Here is a 13,298-nt window from a genome sequence, read left to right as displayed (position 1 = left end):
TTATGAAAGGGTAGCTATATACAGAAATAATACAAACTACTGTATGTTATTAGTACATACAAATTTGCATAATAAATTTTTTTTTTTTAAATTCAGCTAGATCTAGAAAACACAGCCATGAAATGAAATTATTTAAAATGATTCAGAATGAGTGAATGTACTGTAGAATGGTAAACCTTAATTTGCATTTCCTGAAGGCTTCAGTTTTGCCACTTTGGTGCAAGAAAGCAAAGACCAATCACACTTCATAATGCAGATAGATGTAAGAATGCTGAATTAACCAAACACTCTTTATCTTTATCGCAAGGCAGCACTGTATTGATTTGATGTACCTTAAACTTTCTGGTTATAGATTTAGAACAAGCCATAACCAGAACGTTTGAGGTACATCAAATCAATACAATGCTGCCTTGTGATAAAGATTAAGAGTCATAAAAATATGTCATTGAACACTTTATGTCTCACATGTGTGCACATCTCCACTTGTTCTCTCTGTGGAAACCACCTCGTTCACTGGTTGATCCATCATGGGTCCAGAAGAGCAGTATCCACCTAAAGAAATCATTTACATTGTGGTGTATGATGGAGAAAAATATTTAAACAATTCTGTGCAGCACTTAGGTCTTACCTGAGACCACAAAAGCTTGGGGTTTCTTGCCAGCCATCACAAAAATGACAGGAGAACATAAAGCATTTCTGTGAGGCTGTTGACTGGATAGGAGATATTGACTAGTGTTAGCCGTGGTGTAGAAAATCTGGATTTCATAGATAGCTGAGACGAAACAACCAGAAGTGGATTTTAAAATAACTGCTATTAAATCTTGAGAATTTTATTTGATTTTTTTTGTCTTACCTGAAGGTGTGGCATTTTGGCAAGACATTTTTGTGAATAAAATTTGTTAAATGTCGCACTGAAACATCTTTGCAAAACCAGTCTCTTCTGATACTCTTTGCAACTTTTAAAAAGTAGCTTGTTTGGTTGTGTCTCTTGGAAAAACTGAATCTTTTTCAAATGATGCAAAAATCAGTGGTTATAACATGTACAGGCAGGAATTATCTCAATAATAGGAAAATTAATTAACCAAACACACAAAACTGTTTGCAGTGATGTAAAAATTGATATTTCTCTGGTGATTGGATAAAATATAGGCCTACGATATTTCAATTTCAGCCCATAAAGATGTGATTGTGAATTGTTTGTGAGGATAGACCAAACAGATCACACATAGTCTTAGTAATAACGCAGATACTCCTTTAAATATAGATCAGCTAAAAATATTATACATAAAAAAAATATATCTATATTAAAGGGCAATGTAGGGAAACTTAGCTAAGACATAGGCCTACTCATATTTGAGTTACATGATGAAAACAGTTAGGCTAATAGAAAACATAGGAGGAGGCTTTATATTCTCTTGCAGCATCTTGTCTCTGCTCTGGATCAGGCCTTACTCCTTCTTTTCCAGCTCTTCCCGCTTGTGCTCTGCCTCTAATTGCAATATTTTTTGTGTCTAAAGCTAATAAACTTACCTGTGGCCCTTTTTAATACATCAACATCCTGAGATATAGTTTTAAAGGGATAATTCAACCAAAAATGAAAATGCAGTTATCATTTACTCACATTTATGCTAGTCCAAACCTGTATGACTTTCTTTCCTATATTAAACAGAAACGGAGAGTAAACAATGAAAGAATTTTCATTTTTGGGAGAACTATTTCTTTAAAATAAGAATGTAATGTAGTCACGTGACGCCATGCGAGGATCGGATATGTGAACGGCAAGCTTTGCTAGTTTTAATACCTTTTAATGACATAAACCGGTGAGATTCGATACACTCTGTTCCATAACTGTTATAGGAGGACAATATGTCAAAGAATTCAAAATCCTTGGGCTTTGGAGACATTAAAAGACATTTACGTGGGCCTGGGTAGCTCAGTGGTAAAAGACGCTTGCTACCACCCCTGGAGTTCGCTAGTTCACTAATTCAAATCCCAGGGCGTGCTGAGTGACTCCAGCCAGGTCTCCTAAGTAACCAAATTGGCCCGGTTGCTAGGGAGGCTAGAGTCACATGGGGTAACCTCCTTATGATCGCTATAATGTGGTTCGTTCTCGGTGGGGCGCTTGGTGAGTTGAGCGTGGATGCCGCGGTACATGGCGTGAAGCCTCCACAGGCGCTATGTCTCCGTGGCAATGCGTTCAACAAGCCACATGATAAGATGAGCGGGTTGATGATCTCAGATGCGGAGGAAGCTGGGATTCGTCCTCCGCCACCCGGACTGAGGCGAACCACTACGCGACCATGAGGACTTAAAAAAAAGCACATTGGGAATTGGGCATTCCAATTTGGGAGGAAAAAAAAGACACTTAAGTTTTTGGGCTGACACCCCTGAGGAGGCCATGGACCGGGGAGTCGATTTGGTTGGAGAGATGCGGGAATTGTGGTGAGAGATGTTGAGCACGTCGGCAATGCTGACGAAGGTCGTTGCTGACTTGGAGGATCTTGCTGTGATACGTCGATCGACCACTGCCATGGAGGCGAAATTTACTGATGTGGTCACAAGAGTGGGGGATGTCGAGAAACGGATCGATTATCTGGAGTCATTGGAGAGGGAATTATCTGCTAATCCACTAGCGACCAAGGTGGATTTAGAGCATGTCTGGGAGAAGTTGGAGAACATGGAAAACCATAGCCGGTAGAATAACATCCATATCGTGGGAGTCCCGGAGGGAGTGGAGGGACAGAATATGGTGGAATTCCTGGATGGGCTCTTTCCAAGTCTGCTTGACATAGCAGGCCATAAATTGGAAATCGAGCGAGCTCACAGGGTTCCGGCTTGGCGATCCGATGAGGCAGACAGGTCCCAATCAATTCTGGCCAAATATTTGAGATAATCCGATAAAGATCTTGGAAGAACCACAGCATTTTATTGTTCCCAGACTTTGCGAACTCGACAAGAGAGAAATGTGATCGATTCTTGGAGTTGGGACACCCCATAAAAAGAAGTAAGATTATTTCTCTTCTAAAGCGTAAGAAATATGATATTGTGTTTCAAAAAATGCACCTTTTACCACAGAAAGCTGAAAAATTTGGAAAGATATGGGGTGGGCATTTATTTTAGTGCTGGCTCGAGTAAGAGCAGGGGAGTCATTACACTGATAAGTAAACATCTACAATTCAAATGTCTCAAACAGAGTAAAGATAAATTAGGAAGAGTTATTATTGTTTTAGCTTAAATTCAGGGACGAAGTCTTATTTTGGCTAATATTTATGCACCTAATGTCGATGATCAGAGCTTTTTTATAGATCCTGAAGGGATGTTGCAAGCCGCTGGCACCCCTCATGATATAATATTGGGAGGAGACTTTAATCTTTTGATGGACTCAGTCCTTGATCATAGTGAAGCAAAAGAGTGTAAGCCCCCTAGAGCAACATTGATGCTTCACAGGATGTGTAAAAATCTTGGTCTTACAGATATTTGTAGGCTTTTGTACCCATCTGGTAGGGACTATACATTTTTTCATCAGTCCATAAGATTTACTCTAGAATAGATATTTTTATTATATCCAAGTCCCTCATTTCATCTGTTGTTGATTGCTCAATCCGAAACATTTTAGTCTCAGATCACGCTCTGATGTGTTTAGAGGTTTTGCCACATATGAAGAAAAGGAAATCATATAGTTGGCATTTTAATGTATCCCTCTTGCAAAATCCTGAATTCCAACAAATGCTAAAGGCTGAAATCAATGTCTATTTGGAGACCAACTGATCCTCTGTATCCTCTGTGGGTGTGGCTTGGGAGGCACTTAAGGCGGCTTTTAGGGGCCGGATTATACAGTATACCGCTTTCACCAAAAAATCCAAAGCACAAGAACTTGTGGAACTGGAAGGGAATATTAAAAGTGCCGAGGCAGGACTGAAGCACCGAATGTCATTTAATGGCCTCAGAGAATTGACCTGATTGAAATACAGATATAATACTATTTTGTTGCGGAAGGTGGAGTTTTGGCTATTCAGGGCAAAACAGTCATACTTTGAGTTGGGGGACAAAGCAGGAAAACTTCTGGCTAGATATATAAAACAGAGAGAGTCTTTTTCTACTATTCCCTCAGTGAAATCTGCTGGTGGTGAAATATTTACCTCGGGCTCTGATATTAATAAGGCTTTTAAAGAATTCTATCTTGATCTTTATAGTTCCACGTCCTCTTCTACTGATGAAGATATTAGAAACTTTGTGGAACCATTAGAACTTCCTAAACTGTTGGCTGAGCCAACAGTTATCTTGATTCTGGGATAACCTTGGAGGAGCTTGGTGAGGTAATTAAGGCCTTGCCTACAGACAAGGCTCTGGGGCCAGATGGCTTTGCCACTGAAATTTTTAGATCTTATGCTACATAACTGGCTCCACTCTTGCTAGAAGTTTATACGGATTAATTAAAGAATGGAAAGCTTCCGACAACCATGACACAAGCCCGGATCAGTCTGATTCTAAAAAGGACGAAGATCCAAGCGAGTGTAAGAGTTACCGTCCAATTTCCTTGATCCAGCTAGACGTTAAAATATTGTCAAAAATTTTGGCTAACCAATTAAGTAAAGTTATTACATCTCTTATACATATAGATCAGGTGGAGTTTATTCAGGGCCATAGCTCTTCTGATAACATTAGGCATTTCATCAATATCATGTGGTCAGTGGCGAATGATCAGACTCCGGTCGCTGCCATCTCACTTGTTGCTGAAAAGGCATTTGATATGGTAGAATGGGATTATCTTTTGAAGATTTTGGAAGTGTCCGGGTTCGGGAATACTTTTATTGGATGGATTAAGTTACTTTATAGACACCCGGTAGCGGCGGTACAAACAAATGGATTAATTTCAGATTATTTTACTCTGGATAGGGGCACCCGGCAGGGTTGCCCTCTTTCCACATTATTGTTCTGTCTTGCCCTTGAACCATTAGCAGCCACAATAAGAAAGGAAGATGATTTTCCAGGGGTGATGGCGGGAGGTGTGGCACATAAGCTGTTGCTTAATGCAGATGATATTTTATTATTCGTCTCTGACCCTACTAGATCTATGCCTTGCCTCCACAGATTAATTATTTTTCTAAATTCTCAGGATACAGAGTTAATTGGTCTAAATCCGAAGCTTTGGCGCTGACAGCATACTGCCTGGTAACGGCTTTTCAGCCGGGCGCCTTCCAGTGGCCCAAACAGTGCATTTAGTATTTGGGTATTTTATTCCCAGCAAATTTGTGTGATTTAGTTAGAGCTCATTTTGACCCTTTAATAAAAAGTTTTTCGAGCGATGTGGGCAGGTGGGCTTCATTACATTTATCTATGACTGGGAAGGTTAATGTTATTAAAATGAATTGTATTCCAAAATTCAACTACCTGCTACAATCTCTCCCTGTAGATGTCCCCCTCTCTTATTTCAAGCAATTTGATAGCATAGCGAAGTCCTTCATTTGGAATGGTAAACGTCCCAGATTACATTTCAGTAAGTTACATAGACCGATTGACAAAGGTGGGCTAGGCCTACCCAAGATTTTGTTTTATTATTATGCGTTCAGTCTCAGACATTTGGCTCATTGGTTGCTTCCACCTGAGAGAGCCCCTCCCTGGTTTTGTATTGAACAGGAAGTTCTTGCCCCTATCTCGCCATTGCAAAGCCTTTCTATCAAACTAACCGGAGAAGTTAAGTTACACCCCGTTATCTTGCATTTGCATGCGGTATGGAAAAAGTGTCCAGAATGTTTAATTCAGACATTTCTTTAAATGTTGCCTCGAGCATATGACTGAACCCAAAATTATGTATTAATAAGTCCCCTTTCTGCTGGACAGAGTGGATTGTGAGGGAGGTTAATACACTCGGTGACCTATATGAAAGTGGAGTGTTGAGATCCTTTGAAAATATGGTTCAACATTTTGGGATTCCCAGATCTCAATTCTTTAGATATTTACAACTGCGCCACCTGCTCTGTACTATTTTTGGGAGTAGCATACACCCCCCTAAAGCGGCAGACACTCTGGGAGGAGTGATTTCTGCCTTTGGAAAAGGTCATGAGGCATCAGTGTATTACTCCCTGCTAACTCAGAGTCTGAGGGGCGGAGCTTCAACTTCTCTCAAGAGATTATGGGAGAAAGATTTGAACTTGGTATTGGAGGAGGGAGTGTGGGCTAAGATTCTAAAAAACGTCAAGTCTACATCTAGAGATGCAAGGGTGTGCATTATGCAATTTAAGATTTTACATCGATTCAATTGGACCCCCTCTAGATTGTACAGGCTTGGTCTTAAAGACACACCCACCTGCTGGCGATGCCAATCAGAAGATGGGGACACAACCCATGTTTTTTGGTGGTGTGTTAAGATCCAAGAATTTTGGTTGAGGGTTCAGAGTTTTATGTGTGACGTATTGGGAACTAAAATTTCATTTTGCCCCAGACTCTGTATTTTAGGTGATGGGGCAGTCATTAATATAGGGGATAAATACATAAAACATTGGGTCCTAGCCAGTGTTATGATTGACAGACAAAGTATTCTTAGGGGGATGGAGGTCGGATGGAGTGCCCTCGTTTCGAGAGTGGCACACAGAGATGGGCACTGAAAAAAGGTTTCGTTCAAGCTGTCAAACCACAAAACAACATACCTGTAACTGAAAATACATTGTGTAGGCCAGATGAAAGATACATATGCACAAGATATCATCCAGTTATGGCTAGAGTAAATTTAATGGAAAAGTATGCAAGTTGAGCTCATTGGTGCTGCAGAATTTTGAGCATCCTCCGGAGATGGTGAGCAATGGTGTGTGTAGCTTCATAGAAAATAATTGTTTCAAATTTTAAAATGTGCCATGTCGTCTGTGTTGAGAAACATGTTTGAAGAGACAAAGACTATAGTGAAATGTGCAGCCCTTTTTATATCTGAAAAAATGCCTATAAATCGATAATCATCTGAAAAACTTTCTGATTATCGATCCGTGAAAAAGGCATCAATCTCAAGCCTAATTTTTACTCCACTGATGGTTAGGTTTAGGTTTGGGTTGGGTGGTACAGTTGATAAAATATGCATTCCTCTTCACTGAATTACAACCTGCACAGCTGAAAACAACTCGCTTCACATCTCACTTTTGGCGCCCCTCCGTGGACATTTCACCAGGAAAATAGAAAATTTTCCCGATGATTATCGTCATTTTTTTTTTTTTCAGATATAAATAGGGCTGTACGTTGCACTATAGTGCCAATACACCCAACATCAGTTAATGTTTTGGACACTGAGGGCAGAGTTTCACATTTCGGTAATTACAGTATGATTTTAGCAAAAGAAATGTCAACCTACTGTTTCTAGTTTCACTGTGAGGTCAGTCTGAATAAACTAGCCAATCAGATCATTTTTGGTATGTTACGGAAACATGATTATTGATGCAAAATGCTGGATTTGTATTACAGCAGTCAGAAAAGGCCAAATGTTCTGTCACTCCCTCAGCAGCTGTATAAGAAACCCCATCTCAGCTATGGTAACTCATTTTTTTAAAACTTATTCCAGCATAATATAATACAAAGTATGTTATAAATGTACACTCAATAATCTAAAAATTGCACATCTAAAAGGTGAACTGTATCTTTTTTCCTGGACAGTAATGTTGGAAACGTTCACTATATATATATATATATTGTAGCCAAGACTTCAAGGTATGTGACTATGCAGGATATTACTTAAAAAAAAAAGATAGCATATATAATTATTGTAACACTTTACAATAAGGTTCCATTCATTAACATTAGTTAATGCATTAAGCATCATGAACTAACAATGAACAATATATATTTTTACATCATTTATACATTTTTGTTAATGCTAATTAATACAAATTTTTATTGTTAGTTCATAGTGCTGTTAACACATAACTTTTGATAAAAACAATTAATAAAAAAAAAAAGTGGTTCTATATGTTGAAGTTAACATTAACCAAGATTAATAAATGCTTTAAAAGTATTGTTTATTGTTAATGTTAACAAATGGGACCTAAAGTGTTAATATAATTATTTTAATATAAATGCTATATTAATGACCTTCCCCAGTATTAACTAAATATTTCGATACATTATTATTGCAAAATGTAATTGATAATTTAATAATATGAGTATTTGCTGTGAATATTTGTAAAGAAAACAAACAACTGCACTTTTTTTCCACAAAAAACAATACATTTATTCAAGTGTTCTCCAGCACAAGTACATAAGGAGCCTTTTTTCTTCGTTCTGGGCACATAACGAAAGAAATGGGGAGAGGTGGTGAATGACTGCTACATTTGCTGTATGAGCTGATTGCAGAAGGAGAGAAGGCCTGAAAATAAGTTTATATGACACAACAGAGCTCACACAGATCAACAGTGTCACTGAGATATACAGAGAACCTGCTTGGAGAGCAAACAAATGGCTGTTACAGCCAAAAATATAATATACCAAAATAAAGCAAAATTTAACAAAACAGAGAAAATAAAATGACAAAATGAAACTAAAAAACAAAACAAGAGAATGGAGGGTTGGATATAAGGCATGGAATGTAGGACTTAGAAGCAATTCTGCCTGGATATTAAGCAAGTTCATGTTAACAGCAAATGTTATTATAATATTTTTTGTCATTTCCCATTATGAGTACATGATTTCCCACAGATAAGCACCAACTACAGCAATATCTATTCTAAAACAATATAAGAATCTTTCATCATTTATTATTTTTTTCAAGTACAAAGTTAAAATGCCTTTGTTAATATCTTTATATGAGTGAGTAAAATAAGTGTTTCTCCAATAATAAAAGGAAAAAAAAAAGTTCATATCTTTTCCAAATAATATATTTTTCTCAATTAGATAAAATGTTTAGCACCTTAGGAAACACCTACAATCCCTCTCTTAATTAAAAAAAAAGAATTAAAAAGCAAATTGAAACACACTTTTGTATGTAGGGCTGTGCAGTAAAGATGGGACTGTTAAAATTACTTAGCGACCTCATTCTTTAGTTTTCCCCCCATTTAACACATAAATATGAGTTACAAAAGACACACAGTTCTAACACCCTGCTTCTTTATAGCTTATGTCAATTTACCTGTTGCTATTGTGTCAATTACACCCCCTCTTTGCGATTTGAGTGCTGTTTTGATTCAATGATAATATATTAGCAAAGAATTATATTTGTACATCTCATAGGTCATTTAAAAAAAAAGCAACAGACAATTTTTATGTACAAAATGTACAAAAAGAAATCTGGGCATTTGGAAAATAACAAGAAACATTGCTGAACATGAAAAATGTTTAAGGTATGTAAGCAGTGCAATGCCTTAAATTAAAAAAAGAAGCTAACAAGGTTTTCATTAGAGCCCATTTCTAACCAAATTCACAAATTTAGCCTCATCTATTACATAGCTTGCATGTTACAACTAAATTATTGACATGGTCAACATCCATAATTATGTTTTCAGATCTACGCTAGGGACCAGACGTAGTTAATGATTGTGTCATGATGACACCCCATCTGTGAAAACGACTAATTTCCTACAGGGATATTTAACAAACACACTCACTTTTGGATTATATACCGGTAGAACTGTGAGCAGACACTACTTTCTCGACGCGAGTTATGATAAAGCGACTCTGTAGCACGTGAGAACATGAGAGGGGTGGTATTTGAATTCAGCCCCTTCACCACTAGCACGACAGATGGACTTATTCTATCCTAGCTCATTCTTTCACATCTATTGGCACAGCCCTACTGTACACAACATAGTATTACCTTATATAACGGCAAGAGTTTCACATCATTTAACATAACCCGAAAAACAATTCACAAGAATCAAGAGGAAAGATTTTTAAAAAATATCAAAGAAATAAAGAAGTATACATATACAAAAGTGCTTGATATTGTTGGTAACACAGCACAAAATTGCTATAAAAAGGTAGAAGAACATTGTGAAGCCGCACCTTTTAAAGTTTTGCACCTGACTGAAAATAGTCTGCGCGCGCACCACAGTCAAAGGTTGATTCACCTGGCCGAGAAAGGACCGACGCTACCCATCCTGCAGCCGCAACGCACACTACGAGTTGTACAGTAATGATTCTGGTCTGTGTGACACTAGTAAAAAAATTAGCTCACCACAGCCTTTGATTTCAAGGTATGGATGACAAAAAACATCACTGCCCATGTGGCTGGTTTTCATGCACTCCGGTTGCAAGCAGACTGTAGGAAGCAGACCTCAAAGATTGAAAGGCTGAGGCGTTTTTTTTTGTTTTTTTTAAAGAGCACCAGAGGACATTGTACAAAAAGGCTGTAAAAAAAGATATAAAATGAGATGTGGCAGACCTGGCTTGACCTGTTGATGTTTTAGCGTCATTCGTTTTACCCGGCACCGTACAAAACGTGACCCCCATCTTGTTTTGGGAAGTAGCACCACATGAGTTGCAATGTTTTTCACCACCTTGAAGCACCATATTGTCACCTATTACAGTAGTACCTTTTATTACCTTCAGTTGTGTATAGAAACTGTAAACAAAGAGGTATTTGTGATCTGGTGTTTTGGATTGATTAAGACAGAGCTCCCCTGACACTGAAGAGATAGACACCCTTCTTTCACTCTCACCAAGGCTCAGATGCTGAAGGAGAGGAGAGACGCGCACCATGAGAATTAGACTGATCGGCACCCCAATGCTGCTTGATAATCAAAAACTCAGGAAGTGGAAATGTTTGGGCTAACTTAAAAGCTTTATCAATTTTCTTCTGATACACTAAATAGCCTACAGTATGTGGACACCTAAACACCACACCCATATGTGCTTGTTCAGCATTTACTTAAAAACCATGGGGATTGAAGGAATGTTCCAAGTTGTACAAGTTGATAAAAAATAAAAATGCAAAAAAATTCAAATCACATTTATGGTAAGGCACTTACAATGGAAGTGAATGGGGCCAGATGATAAACGTTAAAATACACATGGTTTCAAAGGTATTGCCACAAGACGTAAAGATTATACATGTTAACATGATTTTAGTGTGATAAATTCAGGGATTTACCAGCGTTATGCTGTTTACTAGATTACAGGGTTTGCGGCATTATGTCGTCCTGACAATGAAGTTGTTGTTTTTTTTATATAACTTTACACGAAAAACCTTAGTAAGTGATTTTATCACACTAAAATCATGTTAACACATATCATGTTTATGTCTTGTGGCTATACTTTTGACAGTGTGTATTTTAACATTTATCATCTGGCTCCATTAACTTCCATTGTAAGTGATTAACTGTTATTGGCGATGGTTTAATTTTTGGGTAAACTATGCCTTTTAAGGGAACTCATCATTTACTCATCCTCATGCCATCACAGATGTGTATGACTTTCGTCTGCAGAACACAAACGAAGATTTTTAGAAGAATATTTCAGCTCTGTAGGTCCATACAACACAAGTGAATGGTGACCATACCTTTCATGCTCCAAATATCGCATAACGGCAGCATAAAAGTAATCCATAGGACTCCAGTGGTTAAATCCATGTCCTCTGAAGCGATTTGATATTTTTGGTTGAGAAACAGATCAATGTTAGTCCTTTTTTTTTTACTATAAATCTCCACTTTCACTTTCACATTCTAGAGAGTAGAGATTTATAGTAAAAAAAAGGATTGAATTTTGGTCACCATTCACTTGCATTTTATGGACCTACAGAGCAGAGATATTTTTCTAAAAATCTTCGTTTGTGTTCTGCAGAAGAAAGTCATAAACATCTGGAATGGCATGAAAGTGAGTAAATGATGAGAGAATTTTCATTTTTGGGTGAACTATCCCTTTAAGGGGACCAGCCCAACTGCTAATTAGAAAGGGGAGTCCTCATACTTTTGGCCATGGTATATTCCGTCTGATCAAATTTCCTCATTTACGCCTCTGATTGTTGTCATATCGTCTCTCAGTGCCTTAAAAGGAGTCCATGTCTCAAGTATAGCTTGCACACATAAATCAATTCAAATACTGGATAACACTGCTAAAAAAGTAAAATGAATAATAAAAAATTTAAATAGAATTTAAACGAGTCAATCATTCTAAACCAGAGGAAAACAAACAGGAAATACATTTTCTGATGTTTAACTTGCTAATAACATACAAGAGCATAAATTCAAGGCTCTTGGTATTACATCAGTTTTGATTTTTCTCATCTGTACTGTGTTTTGAGTTCAGACGCAGGCAAAGTACTCTTTGAGTGGTGCAAACAAGTGACGGATGACCGGGACGCTCCACGACCGCCCCAGCAGCCTCTGCCTGGCCAGACGGCTCATGTTAGAAACGTCTGTGTAGTGGACAGGGAAGCCAAACACCCTAGTGTCCAGGAATAAGAGAAATGAACATTACTTTAGTTGTTTACTTAGTTTATGTTTTCACACTAGTAAGAAGTGACATCTGTTATTGTTAAGAATCTAGCAGTCTCTCTGGCCTTTTCAGGTTCCTAGCATATATAGATGAATATGATATGTTCTCCTTTTGCTAAATGTATTTCCTTTTACCTCTCCATCTCAGTGCACCACAGGATGTCTTCTTTTTCATTCATGAAGACAGGGAAGTGCTGGTCTTTGCCTTGCTTTATGGAATTTGACCGAGTGGTAATAGTCCTCACTTTGTCAAACTGTAAAAGATGTAAGGAGAAAATGCTGTTTGTGGTCCTGTACGAAGCTTTATCCAGAAATCAATCGATAACTGCTCTTACTAGGTGGTTTACGGTACCTTAGCTGTCCTGCCATGCTCCAGACAGTCTTGAAGGTCCAGTTTATCAGTGCACATGGCAGATAACGGCCTGAAAGAAACAGAAAGGAAATAAGAAATTTCTAGTTTACAATAGTTCACACAATAGTGAAATGAGTTTGGAAAATAAAGGGATAGTTCATCCAAAAATGAGAATTCTCATTTACAAATCCTGATGTTGTTCCATAACCCGTATGAATGCTTTTTGGTTCCATACAATTAAAGTGAATGTTTACTGAGGTTGTCATTCTGTCTAACTTCTCCTTTTGTGTTTCAAGGAAGAAAGAAACTCAAAGGGGTTTTGAACAACATGAGGGTGAGTAAATGACAGATTTGTCATTTGGGTGGACTGTCCCTTTAATAAAGGAAGCAGTTCAGAGCAAATGCTGTTGTTCACGTATAACTCACCTGTTCATGCCAGGCAGGTTACCCCAAAAGTAGCGCGCTCTATGGGCAGCAGACACCTCCTTAGCATCAATCATGACAGGGTTGCACTATGAGAAGCAGAGGGTTACATATTAACA

At 37.9% G+C, this 13,298-nt stretch overlaps 1 protein-coding gene across 12 annotated transcripts in view; it reads right to left on the bottom strand.

Annotated features, from left to right (window-relative positions):
- Positions 1–8,183: 8,183 nt before the first annotated feature.
- Positions 8,184–13,298, bottom strand: part of LOC127455032 (DNA (cytosine-5)-methyltransferase 3A-like) — a 115,849-nt gene continuing 110,734 nt past the window's right edge. For all 12 annotated transcript variants that reach the window (XM_051722570.1, XM_051722567.1, XM_051722568.1 and 9 more), the window contains 4 exons: positions 13,183–13,268; positions 12,757–12,826; positions 12,540–12,658; positions 8,184–12,354 (listed from right to left, as the gene is read on the bottom strand). In XM_051722570.1, the coding sequence (XP_051578530.1) occupies positions 12,213–12,354; positions 12,540–12,658; positions 12,757–12,826; positions 13,183–13,268 (417 nt within the window). In that variant the 3' untranslated portion in view covers positions 8,184–12,212. The remainder of the gene's footprint in view (positions 12,355–12,539; positions 12,659–12,756; positions 12,827–13,182; positions 13,269–13,298) is intronic.

Source organism: Myxocyprinus asiaticus, chromosome 17, assembly GCF_019703515.2.
Source record: "Myxocyprinus asiaticus isolate MX2 ecotype Aquarium Trade chromosome 17, UBuf_Myxa_2, whole genome shotgun sequence".
Lineage (NCBI taxonomy): Eukaryota > Metazoa > Chordata > Actinopteri > Cypriniformes > Catostomidae > Myxocyprinus > Myxocyprinus asiaticus.
Note: the sequence above shows the minus strand (reverse complement) of the source record. Positions and strands in the feature narration are given on the sequence as shown.